The following is a 26010-nucleotide window of genomic DNA, read 5'->3' as shown; positions in this document are numbered from 1 at the left end:
CGAGTTCAAAGGTATATGGACGATAAAGAGCTGGAGGCTTTATAGGATTTTTCAAGCCATCGATGTCGAACACAATGGTTGCATTTTGCCGAGGAGCTTTGGGATGTCTTGTTAAGGCTGGTATACATTGTTTTATGTTCTAGCTTCTTCATTCAAGAAATTCTTTTCTTTTCAGCTTTATTTAAAGTATTCGATTCGATTTTGGATTTAAAGGGATTTGGCAACATTAGTTACTTAAATTCAACTACTTCAGTCTACATCAAGTAATAAGTATGTAAATCTGGTTATCAGTATTTAACTGTGGGATAAAAAGAAAAGTTTGATTTATTGATTTTTCCCTGAATGCAAAATCTTTGTATTTTGCTGTTACTTGTTGTGCTAATTGGGAAATTGAGGAGGGGCTGTTACCGGGTATGTTCAGCCTGATCTTACCTTATCTATATTTGAAGTTTAATCCGTTTCGTTTTTGATAGTCTATGAGATGGAAGTTCTTTTTTAATTGACATTGGCTTGCGATGTGAGGCTCATTTCTGGGGCTCTGTGTGAGGAAGAGGAAGAGAGAGGTGTCTTGGGTAAAGAACCGGAGTTGGAGAGTTTGGTAATGATGTACTTTGAAAATTTGCTCAGTCTTTGCTTTTCTTTTGCAATAGACTCAAAGGTCAAATCCTGACTGATTGTCTGTCTTTGCCATGTTTCTTTGGCCATTCTTCATTCTTCCATTTGCTTATGAATCCTCTTCTACTTCTGAAATTAATATTGACTTTAATTATAGAGGGTTGATTGTGGCTGCACATTCTTATTCTGAAGTAGTCATTTATAAGAAGCGAAGGCCATGCTCATGTAGTCAATTGGTATACAAAATACAGTCTGAATCAAATGTTTATCAGGCTTGAATTTTGCTGGAGGACAAAGGGTGAACCGTTTTTACTAGTAGCTTGAGTGGAATTGTTTTTGGTCTGTGTGAAGAATCATTAAGCTTCCTTGGCATTTCTAAAAAGAAGATATGATGTTTGTAATCCCTATTATTCTTTGTGTTTATATTCCTGTATTCTCAAATTCTAGTAGGACCCAATCTAGAATTATATAGAGGTTTGGGAGGTACGATTAATTTTCTTAATATACTTAGCACTCAGTTTTTCATTTTTCCTGACTGCGTTTGCGGTTTCATTTTGGTTTGATAGGAAGCTAGTAAATTGACGACTCCTTTGTATTACTAATTTACTATATTTTATAAATGATTTTACTATTGTCTCAAAACATCTTTAGAAGACAAATTATCATACAAATTCTTCTCATTTTTTTGTACGAAAAATGAAATTTTTTCCAAATAGAATATGTTCAAATAATATTTTACCAGACGTAATTTGTAATATAGTATTATAATATTGTCCTCTCCCAATCCAACCTTGTAAAAATTAGTTTAATCTAATGCGTTGTGTAAACGCACCCTAGTGTAGTGCCCAATTATTTATACGCGCTTTCAACGTTCAGTAGTTCCAACAAGTTCATATATACTGGATTAACCTACAGAATGCACAGAATGTCGGTAATATGTAGGCATAATACTACATTTATAATATTTCTTATATAACATAACGTAATAAAAGATAGTTGATTGATTTTAAATTAAAAATAAACTTTCACCTAATTTATCTTTTATCACATTATAATATATAAAAAATGTTATATGAAAATGATATATGTGTAGAATTACTCAATACATAAATATTTTTCTTTTTTTATTAATTGTCATTAATGTTAAAAGCTTCCAATTTAAGAAATTATATCAGAAACTTTGATATCTCCACTACAAAAATACCACATTTACAACTCAATCTCACAACATTATCTTACAAATCTTATCATGCTAGCAAAGTTTCCACTACCAAACCAATTGACGACTTTAACTAAATATGAATGACTGTTCTTAAGAGATGAACAATCGTTCTTTAGGGACAAACGGCCGTTTATTTATAAGGAATGTCTGTTTTATTAATAAGGAACAATAATTTTTTTTAAAATAATGATTATTCCTTATGAAGAAATAATTATTTCTTATGAAGGAATGTTTGTTCATCCTTAAGAATGAATGTTTGTATTTAGTTAAAGTTATTTAATGTCTTGAGTATGGTGTGACGTAACTATCATACTAGGGTTTTAAGACGAGGTAGTGAGATTTTAAAAATTTTAAGAAGCATGGGTGTCTTTAATAATGGCTGATGGCTCCATCTAGAAGTTAGGAACTTTATGTTGAACGTCATTGCATATGTAATGTAATTTTATCTTCATTTCAATTTTCAAAATCATATCATGCTACACGACGTCGTTAATACCGAGATCACTATATATATATATATATATATATAATTTAAACGTTGTCCAGTAATTTGTCTCTCCTTTCTTTCACTCCAAGGTACACTGAACTTTCAGTAGTCGCTGTTCTTCATCCAAACGTGGGTACGTTCTTTCTTCTCAATTTCAATTATTTTTAGTTATTATTGTATACATATATATTAAACTTTAATTCTATCAGTGATAGCTAATTTAATTACTATCTTTCGTCAAGTATAAAATTTATTTCGATTGTAAATAAATTTTATACTTCATGGAGCAACTTCTATATTGAGCCTTAGTATTTATGTTTCGATTTCCAACTCCTTTGGACTGTGTTTTTAGTCTACAGTTTAAAGATCGTATGGCTTAATCAACTAAAGATAATGTATTTAACAGTCGTAACTTTGACAGGAAAATATGAGGAATTGTTCTCAACCATGGTTGATTTTACTAGTCAATCTTCTTATGGCATTAAGCATACAATACTCACAAGCATATTCCAGTCAAAGTAAGATCAAATCTGCTGTTTTTCTGTCACCAAAATTTGTGCTAGGACCAGGATCTGTTGAGAATAAATTTTATTACAACATCGATTTTCCAAGAGGTCATGTAGTTCTCAAGAGTTTCAACGCAGAAGTAATTGATGAGACAGGGAACCCTGTTCCCCTTCATGAAACCTATCTCCACCATTGGGTTGTTGAAAGATACTATGGACGTGTTGACTACACCGGTAACAGGGATCTTCGTGAATCAGATTATAAGCCTGTGAGAAATGCTGGCATATGCCAGAAAGGCGTTCTTGGGCAGTATTTTGGCCTTGGATCTGAAACAAGAGGAACAGAAACATATATTCCAGATCCTTAAGGGATAGAAATTGGAAATCCTGCTGAAATTCCAGAAGGATATGAGGATAGATGGATGCTCAACGTCCACGCAATTGATACACGAGGTGTGGAAGATAAGTTGGGATGCACAGAGTGCAGATGTGATCTGTATAATGTGACGGTGGATGAGTATGGACGAACTTTGAGGCCAGATTATACCGGAGGTTTGCTATGTTGTTATGATCATACACAGTGCCGGGTGAGACATGGTTTTGAAGGTGGAAGGAGGAGCCTCTACTTGAGATATACCGTGAAGTGGGTTGATTGGGATAGTTCCATTGTGCCCGTTAAAATCTATATATTTGATGTCACTGATAATTGGAAAAGGTTTAATGATTCAACAGAACTCAGCACAGAGCATGATTGCAAGGTAAATGGTTTTGGTTTATTTGAGGACATTCTTAGAATAGAATTTGGCTCTAATTCCTTCATCATCCATTTTTTAAACATTAGTTCTGTTTTCAAACGGTGGTTAATGATGCAGGTAGAATATGAAGTGGAGCCTTGTAGTGCCACCAATTTGGCTAATGATGAGTGCATTCAGACCAAAAGAATAAGCGTCACAATGACAAATGGTGGTTATCTCATCTATGGCGTTGCCCACCAGCACTCAGGGGGCATAGGCGCTGCTTTATACAGAGAGGTGATTTTAGATCTAATTTTCCATTCCTACTACACGCTTTCTGGTCATTTATTCTACTATGGATACGTCAAGACATGTTTAAAGCGATTTCCTTGATTAAAATTTCATGGTTCTTCAGGATGGAACGGCTATATGCGCTTCAATTCCAGCTTATGGAAATGGGACGGAAGCAGGAAACGAGGCTGGTTACATTGTAGGAATGTCAACTTGTTATCCTCAACCAGGCTCTGTCAAAATAGCAGACGGGGAGACTCTGATTCTGGAATCGAACTACAGCAGCACCCGAGTTCACACAGGAGTCATGGGGCTTTTCTACATTTTGGTGGTCGACCAGGTGGCAGAGCCCAAGCGTATATTACATCTTCCAGTTGAAGTAAGATTTTACTTTCTCCATTGCCAAATAGCTAGTGACTGACAAAAATACATGTAAATATGCCTGTGAACACGTTTTTAGATACGGGAGATAAATAAACGCAAGCTAAATTATAGATTGATTAATTTTTGCTCATATGGGTGGCAATTGCCTTCTTGATTGTAACAAGGAGATGTAATATTTGTTTGGTTTTTGCAGATGTACAACAACATGAACCGAACTGGTTATGTTTGGACAGGCGCAGTCGTTTTGGTGGGAGTTTTGAGTGTTGCTGTTGCTGTATGGTATCGACGCAGGAACAAGCACGAAGACGAATACCGACCACTTATCATTTGAACTTGTTTCTAGTGCTGATTTTATAATATAAAATATTATGTAGAAATAATTCAACTTCTTTTTTCACGGCTTGGCTTAGCAAAGTACCCTATCTAACTTCTGTATCCTAAAATATTAATAGTAGGTATTTATATCAAATACCTAATGTAAAATATTCCACAAGCCCTGATATTTAAGTTGTATTCCACCCAAGGTTTGGCGAAACGACATTTTCCCACCTGTGAAAGTTTCAAAATGACACTTTTCCACCCACGATTATGTTTCATTAGCAAAAGACTATAAAGATGAAAATACCTTTTATTATTTGATTTAATAATTTTTTTATTATTATTTTATGTCATGTTAACCCAGTCAATCACCAACATACTCACTCTTAAATACGAAATTATTAACATGCCCTTAACTATATATGAAAATATAAATTACCAATTTGTCCCTCCATTTTTTTTTATTAAAAATAATGTTTTAAATCAATGAAGTTACAATTAGATTTTTAAAATTTTGAAATTACCAATTTATCCCTATGGTTGCTGCAACGCATTTATATTAAATTTTTGTCAATTTAAACCCAAATAAAACTAAGTATTAGCATTAGTGATATTCTTAAATAAGAATCAAAATTGTAAAATTACAGTGCATATGTATAAGTAATTTTGTCAATTCAAACCTAATAAAAATAGCGAATCGAATACAAAGAAAGAAGTTTTTCCAATTTCTCATTCATTTCTTAAAATCCAAAAAGTTTTGCTTTCACCCTCCTGCTTTCTATCTCCTTGAAGCTTGATTTTCCTTTGCTTTCTAGATTTTCAGAACCTTCTTCACAATCCTTTGCTCTTCCACCAAGAAAGCTCGAATTTGATCATTATTTTCAGTCAAAGTTACCATCTTCAGTACCTTTGTAACTGCCTTAAGAGGCTATTCTCCATTTAACTTAGCGTCAACAAATTGCTTCACCTTATCTTCACTGAGTTTTGGAGTTGCCTAAAACAATCCAGAATTGCATAAAAATCAGCTTGAATGAAGCTTACACATGTATGAATTTGTTATCTATCAGTATAGAGAATAATAAAATAGAAAAAATATGTATGTTCCAAAACAAGTTAGTGGTAGAAAAGAACAAAGATGAAGTTCATACGCATGTCACAAGACTCTGCTGCTCACGTGACAGAGTATGATTAACAGGCTTCCACCTAGTTAAGAGTTCCAGCGGGACAAGACCAAAGCTATAAACATCACTTTTTGCACTCATCTGTCTTATCATAGCGTATCTGCAATCCAACCAAGGTTTCAAGTATACTAGTCAATCTGACATTCTTTTGCTATTTCTTTCATCACTTATAACTTCACTTCTCCAGGAGGGGTTCTGACATAGTTTCTCGATTAACTGTAAGCAAAACCAAGCACTATTAAGTCATATGAAAAGATACTGTGACATGTCAAACGTAGCATAATTTGCAAAATGTTCCCGCATGTACCATCTCTATCTTGATAACATGTTTGATGAGAAGATCTATGATAGTATGAATGTATATCTAAAAAAATGAGATATCTACAAATTGCAAAGTCATAAATCTTTGATTACCATGGGATTTACTCCAGAATTAGGCTGTAGATACAAAATCTTTCTTACATTTTTTTCTCAAAAATATTCCTTATTGCCTGTAGTTCTAGAATTTATGAGGACCTTGGGGAGGCAAATATCACACTAGCTTTCCATTTGCAATGATGGTAAGTCTGGCCACTATTAACTTAGTAAATAGCTCAATGAATTTATTTGCAGCTAAAACATTTTGTTCTCATATAACGTGTTCAACCTACAACGTTAAATTTTTGACATAAATTTTTAGGACTACCTTTTAAAAGAAAAATAAGGGCAAAGATGGATCTAGGAATAAAGTTTAAGCGGAGGGAGAAGTGGGGGTTGGAGATTAAGGAAATCCAGTGTTTGGATACAACTTTAAATTTGATTGAGGATTTTATAAGGAGGCAAACAAATATTTCAATTAGAAGGTCATAATTGTTGGCGAATTTTTCTGCTGCTGCTGATGATGATTGGTATTAGTGAGAAGAAAAGGAGGCTATAGATTTAGTAGAGTCAGTTAGGGCTTTGTTTGTGGAAAGCATGATTGAGCAGATGGTGGGAACACTACAATATATCCGGTGCTATAATTAATCGAACACTTAGGATGCGGAAACAATAGTAAGAAATCCAAATAAGAAGCAACGATCAACAAATGAGGAGATAATCAAAAAATAGTGGGACAAAAATAAACAACACAATGAAAACACAAAGTAATGTGATTTAGAGGAAATTATACCTAAATCCGCAAGTAGTGATAATCCTTGCTGTAGTTCTACAATTTCAAAGAAACCCTAGATTTTTCTCCACACGATCTCTTCTCTTGCCAGTCGCCAACCGTAAGCCGCCACTCGCCAACCCTAAGTCGCTAGTCGCTGAGAACAAGGAGAAAAGTAAAATGACTTTTCGTTAGTTGGCAACCCTAAGTCGCTAGTTGCTGAGAACAAGGAGAAAAGGAAAATGACTTTTCATTAGTTGGCAACCCTAAGTTGGCAGTCGCCAGTGCTTCAGTTACTGAGAATAGGGAGAGTTACAGAGAACAAGGAGAAAAGGCTTCTCCCTTCTTTTCGTCAAAGTACTTTAGTGGGACACGTGGCAACCATTCAGACAAAGTTTCAATTTTTAAATTTTGATTTTTAGAGCTTCATGTAAATAAACCATCTTACCATTCTTCAGAACGAATTTGCCTAATGAAACATAACGATAGATGAGAAAGTGTCGTTTTGAAATTGCATGGGTGGGATAGTGTCATTTCGCCAAACCATTGGGTGGGAAAAAGTCTTTCTCCTTTTAAATATTGAACAAAAATACAATCGTTCTCGTAATGAGTTAATCCATTAATTAATCATCCAAAACGACAAATACTAAAACTTCTTGTGTACAAGACTGGGATTAAATTTGCCTATATGTTTATACTATTGTGATAGAGTGGGAGCCCATCAAGAATAATCCAGGATTGAGTGCCGTAAGTGAATTATTTATGAAAGCAACGACAACATATAAACCGACAGGAGAGTTTAAAATATGGATCGATATTTGTGATTTGTTCTTGTCCAGTTGGCATTAATGTAAAAGCCTCCATTTTCAGTTGGCTTTTCTCCTTTGTCCAATCTTATCTTGAGCTGGCCATGATCCTGACATTTATCAACAAAATTACCGCCGTTAAAGAAACGTTTAGCAATTAGAAACGGCAAATACAATATCATTTTAAGTCAATATCGTGGGGTTTTAGACTTTTAGTACTCGTTACTTTCTTTGTTTAAAAAAATTTCAACCAATGTTCGGGTTTTCTAAACTTAATGTGGTAGAGGCCAATTTTCCGTCAATTGTTTTTTTCTAAATTTTCTCTTCCAAGAGGCCAACTTTATTGACGTAGTTAAAAGAGAACGACTTTTTCCCACCCAAGGTTTGCCCTGATGACATTTTCTACTCAAAAAGTTTTAAAATATTATTTTTCTACCCAAAGTTAATATTCTGTTACTACTTAAAGTCGATTCTAGCCAATTCCAGTAACAAAAATTCTCTCCATCACTACTATTTGAACCTCCAATCTCCTATCTACAAAACTGTTATTAATCCAATACCTGATTTCTTGTCGATTATCAGTCATCGCAAAGCTAAAGTTTCTTGTTTTTTGTTGATTTCTGATTGATTCTGATGATAAATATTCAATCGATCACCATTATTTGATCCATCGGCCTTCACTGTACTAAAAAACCTCTTATCTTGACTCTTGGTAACTCTTTGAATGCCGGTTAAAAAAAAGAAATGTATTTTAGATATTAATAAAATATAAATATTGGGTGAAAAAATAATATTTTAAAATTTTTTAGATGAAAGTGTTAAGGCAAACCTGGGGTGGGGAAAGTAGTTTACTCTAGTTAAAATATGATTGATTGATGGTTCTGCTTCGGGAAAAAAGTTAAAAGGACAGAACGTCATTGCTTAGGCTCTATATCTTGAGTTGTCAAATCTCCTTGCCATGCCAAATTTGACATTTTCTTTCGGCTACGTTTGGTACATACTTTAGTACAAACACAAAATACAAACCCGTTCAATTTATTAATTTAATAACAACATAAAAGAATTTTTTAAAAATTAATAAAAATATTCTAGTAACCTAAATTTACTAAATTTTAGTCACTATTATCAGAAGTTAGCTAGAATCTAGTGTAATAGAGCACTACTGATTGAATCTGACTGGTAGTACGCCGATCTAGCATTTTTCAGTCAGATCTACGATAGATCTAATAAAAAAAGTCAAATCTTTGGTCGTAGATAGTCATCAACGACGGTCAAGATAGACCGCATCTTGGTCGTCGTTGACGACCAAATGTGGCCAAATCTGGCCATTAGATCTAGCATTTTTTCGATCAGATCTACTGTGAATCTAGTCAGAAAATGCCATATTGATGCACGAACAGTAAAATCTAACTAGTCATACATCGATACGTTAACTTCGGATATCCTCCGACAGTAGTGATCGACTATCTATATTTAATGAGTGAGTTAGAGATATTTTTATTAACTTTAAATATTTTATTATAAAAATATTTAATAAATAAACAAATATAAGGATAAGAAGTATTTTTATTAATTTTCAAAACTCTACATCGTAATACTAACATAATTTAACTTTTTTTTCAAAATATTATCCTAAAACCTATAAAATAACGAAATGACGTGGCTGACTCGCATACTTCAATGTATCCTCCATATCAGTTATTACCTATTAATACACTCTGAAGACAGCACAGCCAAACAGAGCAAGCTTCAACTTCAAAGGTTGTATACTTCAAATTTTCCGCTCACCAAGCGTGGATTGTTAGCGGTTGCAGTTCCTCATCAACTTTGGGTTCGTTTATTTTTCTCAGTTTACTTTTTTTTTTCCTTCTATCTTTCATAGTAGTATTGTTTAGTCCGAAAAATAACAATCATTTGATTGATTTATAAACTATCAGAAGATCACCCGTTTTCAACTTTTGCTTTTACATGGCGTTTTTGAGAAGTTTTAATTTCTTCTCTCTTGTACAGAATATTTGTTTGTGCTTTATGACACAGTCGCACGTAATGGGATAATTATTTTTTTCTTTGTCAATCAATGAAATCATAAAAACCATCTGTTAATCATTCGCTCTTTTGTAGTATTTTGTTATGGTAATCTTTATGTGGAAAAGTCTACAGAATTAAAGGAGTTTTTGTCAAAGAGAGCTGGAGTTCTTACAGAAATTTTGGGTTTATATAGAAATTACAATTACTACGAATAGGTTTAGATTTTCCAGAAATAATTGAAGCTTGAGTTCAGATACATAAAAGTAATTTGGTTTTACTTGAATTTATATATTTTCCTGTCCATTGCGCATATTTTAAATGGCATACAGTTGTGATTACCTGTTTAATCACGAGGAATTTTTTTTTTTAGTTTTTATTTTTTATGTTTCTTATGGATTGATAAATTAATATAGTAATCTTCGTATTGATTTTGCTTAGTCATTTGTATTTTTGGATTTCAAACTCCATTACAGTGTTTTTTGAGTCTGCAAAAGAGATAGTCTAACTGTAGATAATGAATTTCTCACAGATAACTATGAGAACTTGTTACAAAGAATGGTGGATTTCAGCAGCCATTCTTCTGCTGGCAATGAGTTTGCCATATTCACAGGCATATTTGAATGAAAATAAGATCAAAACTGCAGTTTTTCTATCACCAAAATTTGTGCTGGGACCTGGATCTGTTGAGAACAGATATTACCACAATATCGACTTTCCAAGGGGTCATATTGCTGTCAAGAGTTTCAATGCAGAAGTAATTGACGAGGCAGGGATTCCTGTTCCCCTTCATGAAACTTATCTGCACCATTGGGTTGTTGCAAGATACTATGGACGTGTAGAATACAATCGCAACAGGGAGCTTCGTGAGTCAGATAACATTAAGGTGAGAAATGATGGCATATGCCAGAAAGGTGTTCTTGGGCAGTATTTTGGCCTTGGATCTGAAACACGAGGAACAGAAACACACATCCCGGACCCTTATGGAATAGAAATTGGTAATCCTGCCGAAATTCCTGAGGGCTATGAGGAGAGATGGCTGCTTAATGTCCATGCAATTGATACACGAGGTGTGGAAGATAAATTGGGTTGCACTGAATGCAGGTGTGATCTTTATAATATTACAGTGGATGAAATTGGCCGACGTTTGAGGCCAGATTATACTGGAGGTTTGCTATGTTGTTATGATCAGACTCAATGCAGGGTGAGACATGGCTTTGAAGGTGCCAGGAGGAACCTCTACTTGAGATATACTGTGAAGTGGGTTGATTGGGGTAGTTCCATTGTGCCCGTTAAAATCTATATATTTGATGTCACTGATAAGTTGAAGAGGTTTAATGATTCAACAGGACTCAGCACAGAGCATGATTGCCGGGTGAGTGAATTCTTTTTACGCAAATCTCATCCTTGAGAAAGAATGAAATTCTTTTGAATAATTTTGGACATTCCATGGAATTGAATTTGACTTTACTTATCTTCATCAGCTATTGCTCTATTTATTATATTTTGAAATCTTGAAAATATCATTAGCCAAATAAAACTGAGTTTTTTTTTTTTTTTTTCGTTTTCTCCTCCCATGTCCTTTAATGTATTAATGGTAAAATATGTACTTACTTAATTGGTAAAGTCTCTTGAGGTTGTTCACACAAAGGTTGGGGGGTGTGAGAGGGATGGGGTTTACATTGCATACTCATTGATGCACTGGTGATTGTTCACACAAAGGTTGGTGAGTGGGGGTGGGGGGAGAAGGATGGGAATGCAAATGAATCCCCTTAACAACACCGTTGGATTATATCCTTAAGGAGGGACTTTCATTAGAGATAAACTTTTAATTATTGTAGAAACATTTGCACATTCTCAGAATGCATTCATTAATGATTAACCTGTCTAATAGCATGGAAATGAATCCACCCTTCATATATGAGACCTAACACTGAATGCCTTCAAGTTTGTTACTGGTGTTTTTGTTAGTTCACATTTTTTATAAATATCGAAACTAATGGGAATATATGTAATGCAGGTTGAATATGACATTGAGCCTTGTAGTGCCACCAATTTGGCAGATGATGAGTGCATTCACACAAAAAGAATAAGCCTCACCATGCTGACTGGTGGTTATGTCATTTATGGTGTTGCCCACCAGCACTCAGGGGGTTTAGGTTCTGCACTATACCGAGAGGTGATTTTGTTCATTTTTAATTTATCTCGTTTGAATTTCTCTTTTTTTCCATCGGTATGTATAGCATGTGTTAGTTTGATAAGTTATGCTTATTTCCATGATATGATTGTGTGGAAAATACAGGATGGGAAGGCTATATGCTCTTCAATTCCAGCTTACGGAGATGGGGCAGAGGCAGGAAACGAGGCTGGTTACATTGTAGGAATGTCCACATGTTATCCTCAACCGGGCTCTGTCAAGATAACAGATGGGGAGACGTTGATTCTAGAATCTAACTACAGCAGCACCCGAGAACACACGGGAGTTATGGGGCTCTTCTACATTTTGGTTGCTGACCGAGTGCCAGAGCCTGTGCCTTTCTCATATCTTCGCGTTAAAGTAAGATTTTAATGTTCTGATTTCCAAATAGTGATTGCTTATAATACAAATAAATATGCTTATGAATCTAATTATAGATACAGGATACTGGTGATAAATAAACAGGACTGTTTGGAAAGAAGCAAACATTTTAATTTATGGCCAAGACTAATGATTATGTTGGAATAAGTAGTCTGATTGAGGACTCTGGTTTGTTTGATCAATTTTTGCCCATCTGGAGTGGCAATTGTTTAATTTGTTTGGCGACCTTATTAAATTAAAGAAAAGCCATTCTTGATTGTAACAACTGACAATGGGATCTGTTTGGTTTTTGCAGATGTACGACAAAATGAACAGAACTACTTATGTTTGGGCAGCAATGGTTCTGGTGGGACTTGTTGCCGCTGCTGCTGTTGTAAAATATCGATGTAGGAATAAGGGTGAAGATGAATACCAACCAATCATGATTTGAACTTGTTCTCCGAGTTCTAGATGTGTACTGGTAATATACAACAACACATCTTAAAGTCTACCCCTTTTTCTGTAGCTTAGTAATGTATAAATTAACATATTGTTGACTAGATGTAATATTTTCAAGATGTAGTAAAAGTTTGAAGTTACTTTATGAAGCTGTTTCTCTCTTTCATTCATATGATTCCTGAGTTGTGGGGAATGTGTCTGTATCTGAATTATGGTGTTCTCAGTTTTGTTATGTGGTTTGAAATTGAATGTAGGAGATATGATTTATAAATTCAGGAAGGGTGTTATAGGTGTAACTACATTGACAAAATGGAACCTACTTGGCCAAATTGCATGTATGTTTGGTTAGATTTGGATGATATGAAGTAGATGTTAATAAAGATCCACCCAACAAAAATAATTAAACAATCAATTTCGTCCTGTCACCCATTAACGTATTGACGGTGCCGGTGTCCAACGAATGTAGTAGATAATTCTCCAGGATTAACACGTGCCTATTCCCCATTTTGTAATTACAGTGTTCTTCAAGCCTTTTTATTTTTAAACCCGGCCTGTTTTGCATGACAGCATGAGCGATCGAGTATCTTCTTTTAACCAAATATTTTCACTAACAATTTATTTATTTTTCTTTTTAAATCCATCATTAACTTCCTAAAATGTTGTTACGTGTCATCCTTTGGAACTTTGACTCTCCTTTCTCTGACCCACCCGTTCAAAACAAAACACAAGAATTTTCATTTCAATTTCTCTGTAACTGAGAGATCGCTGCTATGCTTGAGAAGCAACAGCTTATATCGAAATTTGACAACATTTGAGGGCAAATGACCGGGGCAGGACACGCGGTGGAACACGTCGGATTACCCAAGATGGAGTCGTCGACCACCTCGACGTCGACCCGGTCCGTTTGTTGTAACCCGGTCAAGGAATCGGGTCCGGTTACCATGGATCATGTACTATTAGCATTGCGGGAAAGCAAAGAAGAGAGAGATATGCGGATTCGGAGCTTGTTTAATTTCTTTGATGCGGCGGATATCGGGTATTTGGATTACGCACAGATCGAGAACGGTTTGTCGGCGCTTCAGATTCCGGCGGAGTATAAGTACGCCAAAGATTTGTTGAAAGTGTGCGATGCGAATAGAGATGGGCGCGTGGACTATCACGAGTTCAAGAGGTATATGGACGATAAAGAGCTGGAGCTTTATAGGATTTTTCAAGCCATCGATGTCGAACACAATGGTTGCATTTTGCCTGAGGAGCTTTGGGATGCTCTTGTTAAGGCTGGTATACATTGCTTTCTATGTTCCATTGCTTCTTCATTCAAGAAATTCATTTACTTTTCAGCTTTATTTAAAGTATTCGATTCGATTTTTGGTATTTAAAGTGGATATTGGCAACATTAGTTACTTAAATTCAACTACTTCAGTCTACATCAAGTAATAAAAGTATGTAAATCTGGTTATCAAGTATTTATAACTGTGGGATAAAAAGAAAAGTTTTGATTTTAATTGATTTTTTTTCCCTGAATGCAACATCTTTGTTTTTTGCTGTTACTTGTTGTGCTAATTGGGAAATTGAGGAGGGGCTGTTACCGGGATTTGTTCAGCCTGATCTTACCTTATCTATATTTGAAGGTTTAATCCGTTTCGGTTTTTTGATAGTCTATGAGATGGAAGTTCTTTTTTAATTGACATTGGCTTGCGATGTGAGGCTCATTTCTGGGGCTCTGCGTGAGGAAGAGAGAGTTTGTCTTGTGTAAAGAACCGGAGTTGGAGAGTTTGGTAATGATGTTACTTTGAAAATTTTGCTCAGTCTTTGCTTTTCTTTTTTGCAATAGAGCTCAAAGGTCAAATCCTGACTGATTGTCTGTCTTTGCCATGTTTCTTTTGGCCATCTCATTCCATTTCCATTTTGCTTTATGAATCCTCTTCTTACTTCTGAAATTGAATATTGACTTTAATTATGTTAAGAGGGTTTAGTTGTGGCTGCCACATCTCTTATTCTGAAGTAGTCATTTATAAGAAGCGAAGGCCATGCTCATGTAGTCAATTGGTATACAAACAATAACGTCTGAATCAAATGTTTATCAGGCCTTGAAATTTTGCTGGAGGACAAAGGGTGAACCGTTTTTACTAGTATCTTGAGTGGAATTGTTTTTGGTCTGTGTGAAGAATCATTAAGCTTCCTTTGGCATTTCTAAAAAGAAGATATGATGTTTGTAATCCCTCATTATTCTTTGTGTTTATATTCCTGTATTCTCAAATTCTAGTAGGACCCCAATCTAGAATTTATATAGAGGTTTGGGGGGTATGAATAATTTTCTTTAATATTACTTAGCAGTTTTGTACAGGCTACAGTGTCTATGTTTCTTTTAACTATTTTCTTTTTCCTTGAATTTACTCCATGCATTTGGTGGTGACCGTTGTATGATTATTTAAATTTATTTCGTGATTGGCTTTTGGTGGAAGCATTTCCTGGTTCATGGATTTTGGTTGTTAGTTTTTTCAATCTTATAAGCCCTGGCAGTTTCTGTTTTCAGGGATTGAAATTAATGATGAGGAACTTGCTCGTTTTGTTGAGCATGTGGATAAGGATAATAATGGAATCATAACCTTTGAAGAATGGCGAGATTTCCTTCTACTCTACCCTCATGAAGTTACTATTGAGAACATATATCATCACTGGGAAAGGGTATGCCTTGTAGATATTGGAGAACAGGCTGTTATTCCAGAAGGTATCAGTAAACATGTCCAGAGAAGCAAATTTTTCATAGCAGGAGGAATTGCTGGAGCTGCTTCTCGTACTGCTACTGCTCCTCTTGATCGCTTGAAAGTGGTTCTGCAAGTCCAGACAGGAAATTCTCGTATTGTGCCTACTATTAGAAAGATATGGAAGGATGAGGGTTTGTTGGGGTTTTTTCGAGGTAACGGGTTAAATGTCCTGAAGGTTGCACCTGAAAGTGCCATAAAATTTTATGCATATGAAATCTTAAAAAATGTAGTTGGAGATATTATGGGGGAAGACAAGGATAATATAGGCCCTTCTGGTAGACTTTTGGCCGGTGGTATGGCAGGTGCAGTGGCACAAGCTGCTATCTATCCATTGGATCTTGTAAAAACTCGGTTACAGACTTGTGCTCTTGAAAGTGGAAAGGCCCCCAAGTTGGGGACCCTAACAAAGGATATATGGGTTCATGAGGGTCCTCGGGCCTTCTATAAAGGTCTTGTGCCTTCTCTTCTTGGGATTATCCCCTATGCTGGCATTGACCTTGCGGTCTATGAAACTTTGAAAGATTTGTCGAAGAGTTACTTTGTTCGTGAGAGTGGTACAATCTCCTCTTTGTTTGTCTGTGCTTTGAACATTTTGTTTTTCTTATTTCAGATTTGTAATTCTGAATATTTGGAGAGTTGCACTCTTAAAAACCTTTATGTTTTCTGTAGAACCTGGACCTCTTGTGCAGCTGGGTTGTGGGACAATTTCAGGAGCTCTGGGAGCAACATGTGTTTATCCATTGCAGGTTATTAGAACCAGGTACGATGTTATGCATGAACAGTGTTTTCTTTGGCAATTGTGCATGTTTTCTGAAGTGGTTATAGCATATCCTATTTACACGATTTTTGAATGTAATGATGTTCTTGCTATCCAGAATGCAAGCTCAACGTTCTAATTCCGCTGCTGCTTTTAAGGGAATGTCTGATGTATTTTGGAGAACCCTTCATAAAGAAGGTTATAGAGGTTTCTACAAAGGAATTTTTCCAAATCTTCTCAAGGTTGTGCCTGCTGCAAGCATTACATACTTGGTTTATGAAGCTATGAAAAAGAGTCTAGATCTCGGCTAGGCAGTGTTCTGGTATTTGCCGGATCACTAGGCTGATTTCTAAGTCGGAGTCAGTGGTAAATTTTATGAGTAAAATAAGCGGAAGTAAACAAGTAGGTGATTTGGTTATTAAAGCAACTATGACAGACTATAGTTCCCCTTTATTGTATGGGGCACATGATTTTTGTAGTCAAGAAGTTCTACTCCAGGCTTACTAAAAACTAACTGTTCAGAAAAAAAAATTATATTATATCATTATATCTGATCACATAGTGACAGGTAACATCTGTTCTATATTCCTTATTCCTTCTCTATTTCTCATTTGCGTACAGTGCCTCCAAAATGAGTAGGAAAATGCAAAACTTTTCTGTTGTTCCCATCACATTTGTTGGCATGGGTATCGAAGTTTATGACAGAAAGTTAAGGACTGTTAAGAGTTGAAATCACAACATGAGATGATTTTGCAGATGTGAAAGCGTATGCATTAATTATGTTTTCTATTTCCATTTATTAATGTTATATGGTCTCTGCGTTTCTGGTTAACCTTGCATCAATAGTAAAGAGTCAACCTAGACAATAGAATCATCATATTAGAACAATATGCAACCTGTGTATAAACATTGCTCCGCCGCCGCGTGGATATTAGATACTTTATAGTGCTGAAATTTCTCCTGTTAGGCACATGAAATGATCAGCTAATCCTTCAATGACCTTTCACATATTGGCGTGTTGTGTTGTTGGTATTTAAATATAAAGGCGGAGAATGGTTGATGGAGGATTCTGTTGACTGTGCAGACGTAGAAATTGTTTACTAAAAAGCAATTTATTAGCTCTATGGTTTGACGATGTCTGGCTGAGTACCAGCATGTGCGTATCATCTTTTGGTTCCCTCGTTAGACTTTAAAACACTTTTTCTTCACCAATTAAAGGTTTCAGGTATCACCATCAGTTGTTTGTATCGATTCTTTTACTAAAATTAGAAACCAAGTTAGGTGCTGGATAATTTATTATCAAGAGGAAGAGAGAGTTTGTCTTGTGTAAAGAACCGGAGTTGGAGAGTTTGTAATGATGTTACTTTGAAAATTTTGCTCAGTCTTTGCTTTTCTTTTTGCAATAGAGCTCAAGGTCAAATCCTGACTGATTGTCTGTCTTTGCCATGTTTCTTTTGGCCATCTCATTCCATTTCCATTTTGCTTTATGAATCCTCTTCTTACTTCTGAAATTAAATATTGACTTTAATTATGTTAGAGGGTTTAGTTGTGGCTGCCACATCTCTTATTCTGAAGTAGTCATTTATAAGAAGCGAAGGCCATGCTCATGTAGTCAATTGGTATACAAACATAACGTCTGAATCAAATGTTTATCAGGCCTTGAATTTTGCTGGAGGACAAGTGAACCGTTTTTACTAGTAGTTGAGTGGAATTGTTTTTGGTCTGTGTGAAGAATCATTAAGCTTCCTTTGGCATTTCTAAAAAGAAGATATGATGTTTGTAATCCCTCATTATTCTTGTGTTTATATTCCTGTATTCTCAAATTCTAGTAGGACCCCAATCTAGAATTTATATAGAGGTTTGGAGGTACGATTAATTTTCTTTAATTTACTTTAGGCATTTTGATAAGTTATGCTTATTTCCATGATATGATTGTGTGGAAAATACAGGATGGGAAGGCTATATGCTCTTCAATTCCAGCTTACGGAGATGGGACAGAGGCAGGAAACGAGGCTGGTTACATTGTCGGAATGTCCACCTGTTATCCTCAACCGGGCTCTGTCAAGATAACAGATGGGGAGACGTTGATTCTAGAATCTAACTACAGCAGCACCCGAGAACACACGGGAGTTATGGGGCTCTTCTACATTTTGGTTGCTGACCGAGTGCCAGAGCCTGTGCCTTTCTCATATCTTCGCGTTAAAGTAAGATTTTAATGTTCTGATTTCCAAATAGTGATTGCTTATAATACAAATAAATATGCTTATGAATCTAATTATAGATACAGGATACTGGTGATAAATAAACAGGACTGTTTGGAAAGAAGCAAACATTTTAATTTATGGCCAAGACTAATGATTATGTTGGAATAAGTAGTCTGATTGAGGACTCTGGTTTGTTTGATCAATTTTTGCCCATCTGGAGTGGCAATTGTTTAATTTGTTTGGCGACCTTATTAAATTAAAGAAAAGCCATTCTTGATTGTAACAACTGACAATGGGATCTGTTTGGTTTTTGCAGATGTACGACAAAATGAACAGAACTACTTATGTTTGGGCAGCAATGGTTCTGGTGGGACTTGTTGCCGCTGCTGCTGTTGTAAAATATCGATGTAGGAATAAGGGTGAAGATGAATACCAACCAATCATGATTTGAACTTGTTCTCCGAGTTCTAGATGTGTACTGGTAATATACAACAACACATCTTAAAGTCTACCCCTTTTTCTGTAGCTTAGTAATGTATAAATTAACATATTGTTGACTAGATGTAATATTTTCAAGATGTAGTAAAAGTTTGAAGTTACTTTATGAAGCTGTTTCTCTCTTTCATTCATATGATTCCTGAGTTGTGGGGAATGTGTCTGTATCTGAATTATGGTGTTCTCAGTTTTGTTATGTGGTTTGAAATTGAATGTAGGAGATATGATTTATAAATTCAGGAAGGGTGTTATAGGTGTAACTACATTGACAAAATGGAACCTACTTGGCCAAATTGCATGTATGTTTGGTTAGATTTGGATGATATGAAGTAGATGTTAATAAAGATCCACCCAACAAAAATAATTAAACAATCAATTTCGTCCTGTCACCCATTAACGTATTGACGGTGCCGGTGTCCAACGAATGTAGTAGATAATTCTCCAGGATTAACACGTGCCTATTCCCCATTTTGTAATTACAGTGTTCTTCAAGCCTTTTTATTTTTAAACCCGGCCTGTTTTGCATGACAGCATGAGCGATCGAGTATCTTCTTTTAACCAAATATTTTCACTAACAATTTATTTATTTTTCTTTTTAAATCCATCATTAACTTCCTAAAATGTTGTTACGTGTCATCCTTTGGAACTTTGACTCTCCTTTCTCTGACCCACCCGTTCAAAACAAAACACAAGAATTTTCATTTCAATTTCTCTGTAACTGAGAGATCGCTGCTATGCTTGAGAAGCAACAGCTTATATCGAAATTTGACAACATTTGAGGGCAAATGACCGGGGCAGGACACGCGGTGGAACACGTCGGATTACCCAAGATGGAGTCGTCGACCACCTCGACGTCGACCCGGTCCGTTTGTTGTAACCCGGTCAAGGAATCGGGTCCGGTTACCATGGATCATGTACTATTAGCATTGCGGGAAAGCAAAGAAGAGAGAGATATGCGGATTCGGAGCTTGTTTAATTTCTTTGATGCGGCGGATATCGGGTATTTGGATTACGCACAGATCGAGAACGGTTTGTCGGCGCTTCAGATTCCGGCGGAGTATAAGTACGCCAAAGATTTGTTGAAAGTGTGCGATGCGAATAGAGATGGGCGCGTGGACTATCACGAGTTCAAGAGGTATATGGACGATAAAGAGCTGGAGCTTTATAGGATTTTTCAAGCCATCGATGTCGAACACAATGGTTGCATTTTGCCTGAGGAGCTTTGGGATGCTCTTGTTAAGGCTGGTATACATTGCTTTCTATGTTCCATTGCTTCTTCATTCAAGAAATTCATTTACTTTTCAGCTTTATTTAAAGTATTCGATTCGATTTTTGGTATTTAAAGTGGATATTGGCAACATTAGTTACTTAAATTCAACTACTTCAGTCTACATCAAGTAATAAAAGTATGTAAATCTGGTTATCAAGTATTTATAACTGTGGGATAAAAAGAAAAGTTTTGATTTTAATTGATTTTTTTTCCCTGAATGCAACATCTTTGTTTTTTGCTGTTACTTGTTGTGCTAATTGGGAAATTGAGGAGGGGCTGTTACCGGGATTTGTTCAGCCTGATCTTACCTTATCTATATTTGAAGGTTTAATCCGTTTCGGTTTTTTGATAGTCTATGAGATGGAAGTTCTTTTTTAATTGACATTGGCTTGCGATGTGAGGCTCATTTCTGGGGCTCTGCGTGAGGAAGAGAGAGTTTGTCTTGTGTAAAGAACCGGAGTTGGAGAGTTTGGTAATGATGTTACTTTGAAAATTTTGCTCAGTCTTTGCTTTTCTTTTTTGCAATAGAGCTCAAAGGTCAAATCCTGACTGATTGTCTGTCTTTGCCATGTTTCTTTTGGCCATCTCATTCCATTTCCATTTTGCTTTATGAATCCTCTTCTTACTTCTGAAATTGAATATTGACTTTAATTATGTTAAGAGGGTTTAGTTGTGGCTGCCACATCTCTTATTCTGAAGTAGTCATTTATAAGAAGCGAAGGCCATGCTCATGTAGTCAATTGGTATACAAACAATAACGTCTGAATCAAATGTTTATCAGGCCTTGAAATTTTGCTGGAGGACAAAGGGTGAACCGTTTTTACTAGTATCTTGAGTGGAATTGTTTTTGGTCTGTGTGAAGAATCATTAAGCTTCCTTTGGCATTTCTAAAAAGAAGATATGATGTTTGTAATCCCTCATTATTCTTTGTGTTTATATTCCTGTATTCTCAAATTCTAGTAGGACCCCAATCTAGAATTTATATAGAGGTTTGGGAGGTACGATTAATTTTCTTTAATATTACTTAGCAGTTTTGTACAGGCTACAGTGTCTATGTTTCTTTTAACTATTTTCTTTTTCCTTGAATGCATTTGGTGGTGACCGTTGTATGATTATTTAAATTTATTTCGTGATTGGCTTTTGGTGGAAGCATTTCCTGGTTCATGGATTTTGGTTGTTAGTTTTTTCAATCTTATAAGCCCTGGCAGTTTCTGTTTTCAGGGATTGAAATTAATGATGAGGAACTTGCTCGTTTTGTTGAGCATGTGGATAAGGATAATAATGGAATCATAACCTTTGAAGAATGGCGAGATTTCCTTCTACTCTACCCTCATGAAGTTACTATTGAGAACATATATCATCACTGGGAAAGGGTATGCCTTGTAGATATTGGAGAACAGGCTGTTATTCCAGAAGGTATCAGTAAACATGTCCAGAGAAGCAAATTTTTCATAGCAGGAGGAATTGCTGGAGCTGCTTCTCGTACTGCTACTGCTCCTCTTGATCGCTTGAAAGTGGTTCTGCAAGTCCAGACAGGAAATTCTCGTATTGTGCCTACTATTAGAAAGATATGGAAGGATGAGGGTTTGTTGGGGTTTTTTCGAGGTAACGGGTTAAATGTCCTGAAGGTTGCACCTGAAAGTGCCATAAAATTTTATGCATATGAAATCTTAAAAAATGTAGTTGGAGATATTATGGGGGAAGACAAGGATAATATAGGCCCTTCTGGTAGACTTTTGGCCGGTGGTATGGCAGGTGCAGTGGCACAAGCTGCTATCTATCCATTGGATCTTGTAAAAACTCGGTTACAGACTTGTGCTCTTGAAAGTGGAAAGGCCCCCAAGTTGGGGACCCTAACAAAGGATATATGGGTTCATGAGGGTCCTCGGGCCTTCTATAAAGGTCTTGTGCCTTCTCTTCTTGGGATTATCCCCTATGCTGGCATTGACCTTGCGGTCTATGAAACTTTGAAAGATTTGTCGAAGAGTTACTTTGTTCGTGAGAGTGGTACAATCTCCTCTTTGTTTGTCTGTGCTTTGAACATTTTGTTTTTCTTATTTCAGATTTGTAATTCTGAATATTTGGAGAGTTGCACTCTTAAAAACCTTTATGTTTTCTGTAGAACCTGGACCTCTTGTGCAGCTGGGTTGTGGGACAATTTCAGGAGCTCTGGGAGCAACATGTGTTTATCCATTGCAGGTTATTAGAACCAGGTACGATGTTATGCATGAACAGTGTTTTCTTTGGCAATTGTGCATGTTTTCTGAAGTGGTTATAGCATATCCTATTTACACGATTTTTGAATGTAATGATGTTCTTGCTATCCAGAATGCAAGCTCAACGTTCTAATTCCGCTGCTGCTTTTAAGGGAATGTCTGATGTATTTTGGAGAACCCTTCATAAAGAAGGTTATAGAGGTTTCTACAAAGGAATTTTTCCAAATCTTCTCAAGGTTGTGCCTGCTGCAAGCATTACATACTTGGTTTATGAAGCTATGAAAAAGAGTCTAGATCTCGGCTAGGCAGTGTTCTGGTATTTGCCGGATCACTAGGCTGATTTCTAAGTCGGAGTCAGTGGTAAATTTTATGAGTAAAATAAGCGGAAGTAAACAAGTAGGTGATTTGGTTATTAAAGCAACTATGACAGACTATAGTTCCCCTTTATTGTATGGGGCACATGATTTTTGTAGTCAAGAAGTTCTACTCCAGGCTTACTAAAAACTAACTGTTCAGAAAAAAAAATTATATTATATCATTATATCTGATCACATAGTGACAGGTAACATCTGTTCTATATTCCTTATTCCTTCTCTATTTCTCATTTGCGTACAGTGCCTCCAAAATGAGTAGGAAAATGCAAAACTTTTCTGTTGTTCCCATCACATTTGTTGGCATGGGTATCGAAGTTTATGACAGAAAGTTAAGGACTGTTAAGAGTTGAAATCACAACATGAGATGATTTTGCAGATGTGAAAGCGTATGCATTAATTATGTTTTCTATTTCCATTTATTAATGTTATATGGTCTCTGCGTTTCTGGTTAACCTTGCATCAATAGTAAAGAGTCAACCTAGACAATAGAATCATCATATTAGAACAGTATGTAACCTGTGTATAAACATTGCTCCGCCGCCGCGTGGATATTAGATACTTTATAGTGCTGAAATTTCTCCTGTTAGGCACATGAAATGATCAGCTAATCCTTCAATGACCTTTCACATATTGGCGTGTTGTGTTGTTGGTATTTAAATATAAAGGCGGAGAATGGTTGATGGAGGATTCTGTTGACTATGCAGACCTAGAAATTGTTTACTAAAAAGCAATTTATTAGCTCTATGGTTTGACGATATCTGGCTGAGTACCAGCATGTGCGTATCATCTTTTGGTTCCCTCGTTGGACTTTAAAACACTTTTTCTTCACCAATTAAAGGTTTCAGGTATCACCATCAGTTGTTTGTATCGATTCTTTTACTAAAATTAGAAACCAAGTTAGGTGCTGGATAATTTATTATCATATTAGCACGGAAACAAACAAATGTTAATTTAGAGTAATATTATATACATAATATTATGTGGTAAAATATGATTGATTTATTTTAAATTAAAATAAAAATAAAATTTTTACTTAATCATCTTTTATCACGTAATGTTATATGAGAACGTAATATTATATATCATATAAGAATATTGTATGTGTAATATAAAAATATTGTATGTGTAGTACTATTCGTTAATTAATACTAATCTATTAGGATTTATACCTCAAAACAAGCTGGCGTTATCCCTACTTTCCAATTCATTTGTTAACTGAAACAGATACTAAGATATTTGCCTTCCCAAGGAGCCATTGATCAGGTCAGAAAATCCTCAAAAGCATACAAATCACAAGGACAAGACTGTCAATATCTTCTTATTATGATCATCAATTCATAGTTTCATTTCTTTGCAAATGGAGGAAAAAGGAAAGTACAAGAAAAATGAGCAGAAAGTTGCAAAACTCTTAACAGTAGGTCCTTTTAGAGTGTCTAAAACAGCTGTTACAGAAATAATTAATGGTGTAAGAATGGCCTTACACCAAACAACAAAAACAGCCAGTACAGAAATAACGGTGTAAGAAAGGCCTTACACCAAATAACAAAAGATGAAACAAACCCGGAAGAAAGGCGTTGCCTTCCCTTTGCCTCTATGACTTGCCTTTTCAGCCCCTTACTTCCCGGAAAGGAAGAAGAGGATAATATTATTCAGCATATGACATTCTAGTCGTCATTGCTGTCGTCGTCGTCATCATCTTTCTTCTTTCTCTTTTTCTTCCACATCCTGTGTGCAGCAAAGCTTGAAGTTCTGAAAGGAGGAACCAAGAATAGCAGCTGCATTGCAGTTTATTTATTCTGTCATGCTTTCTTTATATTGACCTTCCAAGACAAGAGATCATAGTGGCTAGCAAACTGGTTCTTTTACTTTACTAAAGAAAAATTAGAAAAAGAAAAAGACAGAGAGCACAGATCAGCAGAAATATGTCCCATTTCAAGATGGTCCCTATTGGCATTATTCTTCCATTTGATCATATTTATCTTTTACTAAGAATATTATGATGCCTCTCTACTTTACATTAATTGCACAACTCTAAACCAGTAAAAGAGCCTAATTATTCCATGTCAAAGAAAAGAAAAAGTTAAAAAAAGAATGGATTATCGTTTAATCAAGAGAAGATGGAGGAAAGATAGATAACTCATAACAGGTGGAGGGTGGTTCTTTCTCCAAAAGAAAAGAATGAAACAATAAAACAATTGGAGAGGTAGTTAAAGTAGTTCATAGGCTAACAAAAAAATAATGATGATAATTAGAAGCCTAAAGAGAGATTAGAGAATATGGAAGTAGATATGTCCTTTCTTTATAAAAGTGGAAAACATTTTGCACCGTCCACTTCTGCATTCTCCTTTGAAAAATGGTTATGAGAATCTGAGTCAATTACCACTAAATACTAATCTAATGTAAGTGGGTGATAATGATATCAAGTAGCTAATTGTGGAAAGACTGCTCAATTATTGAAGAAAAGATGAAGTTTATCGTATTGATAACTCTTGCTATTACAAGTAAAAGATAGAAGAGTTGGGTTGGTGTCGTGTGCTTAACTATCCACCTACTTGACTTCATTTCTTTAAGAAACTGAGATGATCCCAATCCCAAGTGATAAAAATCATCAACTGCACATCAACCGTACGTAATATCAACTTTGAGACATGGTGAAAAAACATTTTTCAACGATATTTTTATATCATTTTCTGTACTTTATCTCATTTTACACAGTGTTTTGGTCTCTTTGCTAGTTTCTTATCTCTCATGAGTTTTTTTCTATTGGTGAATGCATATATGTAAACTGTAAAGTACGTCTTTTTACGAAATTACATATAAAATAAGGCTAAAATATAAACGTCTACCCTTTGGGACTCTTATGTATAAACATCACATGCTTTCGTGTCAGCATTTGTAAGCATTCACTTGCAAAGTTACATACTTTTTATATATTTTAATTAACCAACAGCAAATATATGGAGTTTCACGTCTTGTGCATTCAAAAATAAAGTTCAAATGCATCATTTGAACAGCCTTTCTTAAAACTATATTAAATAACTAAAAGAAAACATCGACGTGGACGTGCCGGAGTGGTTATCGGGCATGACTAGAAATCATGTGGGCTCTGCCCGCGCAGGTTCGAATCCTGCCGTTCACGCTTTTTGGCTTCAAACAATACTGAATGTCACTAATTTTTGCCAAGTCTTTGTTCAAATACTCAAATGTCATTT

The 26010-nt window shown here is 35.6% G+C and overlaps 3 protein-coding genes and 1 non-coding gene across 6 annotated transcripts; all 4 read left to right on the top strand.

Annotated features, from left to right (window-relative positions):
- Positions 1–2378: 2378 nt before the first annotated feature.
- On the top strand, positions 2379–12884 carry LOC116135727. The gene is given in 10 exon segments (XM_031421440.1): positions 2379–2457; positions 2746–3588; positions 3703–3861; positions 3980–4195; positions 6351–6377; positions 9845–9884; positions 10274–11073; positions 11719–11877; positions 12001–12255; positions 12572–12884. Coding segments are annotated over 9 exon segments (2628 nt in total). The 5' UTR covers positions 2379–2457; positions 2746–2751; the 3' UTR covers positions 12707–12884.
- Positions 12885–13118: 234 nt separating this feature from the next.
- LOC116135723 (calcium-dependent mitochondrial ATP-magnesium/phosphate carrier protein 2-like) lies at positions 13119–16770 on the top strand. 2 transcript variants are annotated; one of them, XM_031421435.1, is made up of 4 exons: positions 13119–13995; positions 15251–16036; positions 16152–16242; positions 16358–16770. In XM_031421435.1, exons 1-4 carry the CDS (start codon positions 13536–13538, stop codon positions 16548–16550), a joined length of 1530 nt encoding a protein of 509 aa, XP_031277295.1. In that variant the 5' UTR covers positions 13119–13535; the 3' UTR covers positions 16551–16770. The 2 variants fall into 2 exon arrangements, with proteins under 2 accessions (XP_031277295.1, XP_031277296.1); XM_031421436.1 differs by having other exon boundaries at positions 13854–13995; positions 15238–16036.
- A 2122-nt stretch (positions 16771–18892) lies between these two features.
- LOC116135725 (calcium-dependent mitochondrial ATP-magnesium/phosphate carrier protein 2-like) lies at positions 18893–22949 on the top strand. 2 transcript variants are annotated; one of them, XM_031421437.1, is made up of 4 exons: positions 18893–20183; positions 21430–22215; positions 22331–22421; positions 22537–22949. In XM_031421437.1, exons 1-4 carry the CDS (start codon positions 19724–19726, stop codon positions 22727–22729), a joined length of 1530 nt encoding a protein of 509 aa, XP_031277297.1. In that variant the 5' UTR covers positions 18893–19723; the 3' UTR covers positions 22730–22949. The 2 variants fall into 2 exon arrangements, with proteins under 2 accessions (XP_031277297.1, XP_031277298.1); XM_031421438.1 differs by having other exon boundaries at positions 20042–20183; positions 21417–22215.
- A 2906-nt stretch (positions 22950–25855) lies between these two features.
- Positions 25856–25937, top strand: TRNAS-AGA. The gene has a single exon. It is a non-coding gene; the product is annotated as a tRNA-Ser (tRNA).
- Positions 25938–26010: the final 73 nt, after the last annotated feature.

The sequence above is a fragment of the Pistacia vera genome, unplaced genomic scaffold (genome assembly GCF_008641045.1).
Source record: "Pistacia vera cultivar Batoury unplaced genomic scaffold, PisVer_v2 Contig302, whole genome shotgun sequence".
Lineage (NCBI taxonomy): Eukaryota > Viridiplantae > Streptophyta > Magnoliopsida > Sapindales > Anacardiaceae > Pistacia > Pistacia vera.
The sequence above is the reverse complement of the archived record's forward strand: the minus strand, read 5'-3'. Positions and strand labels throughout refer to the sequence as shown.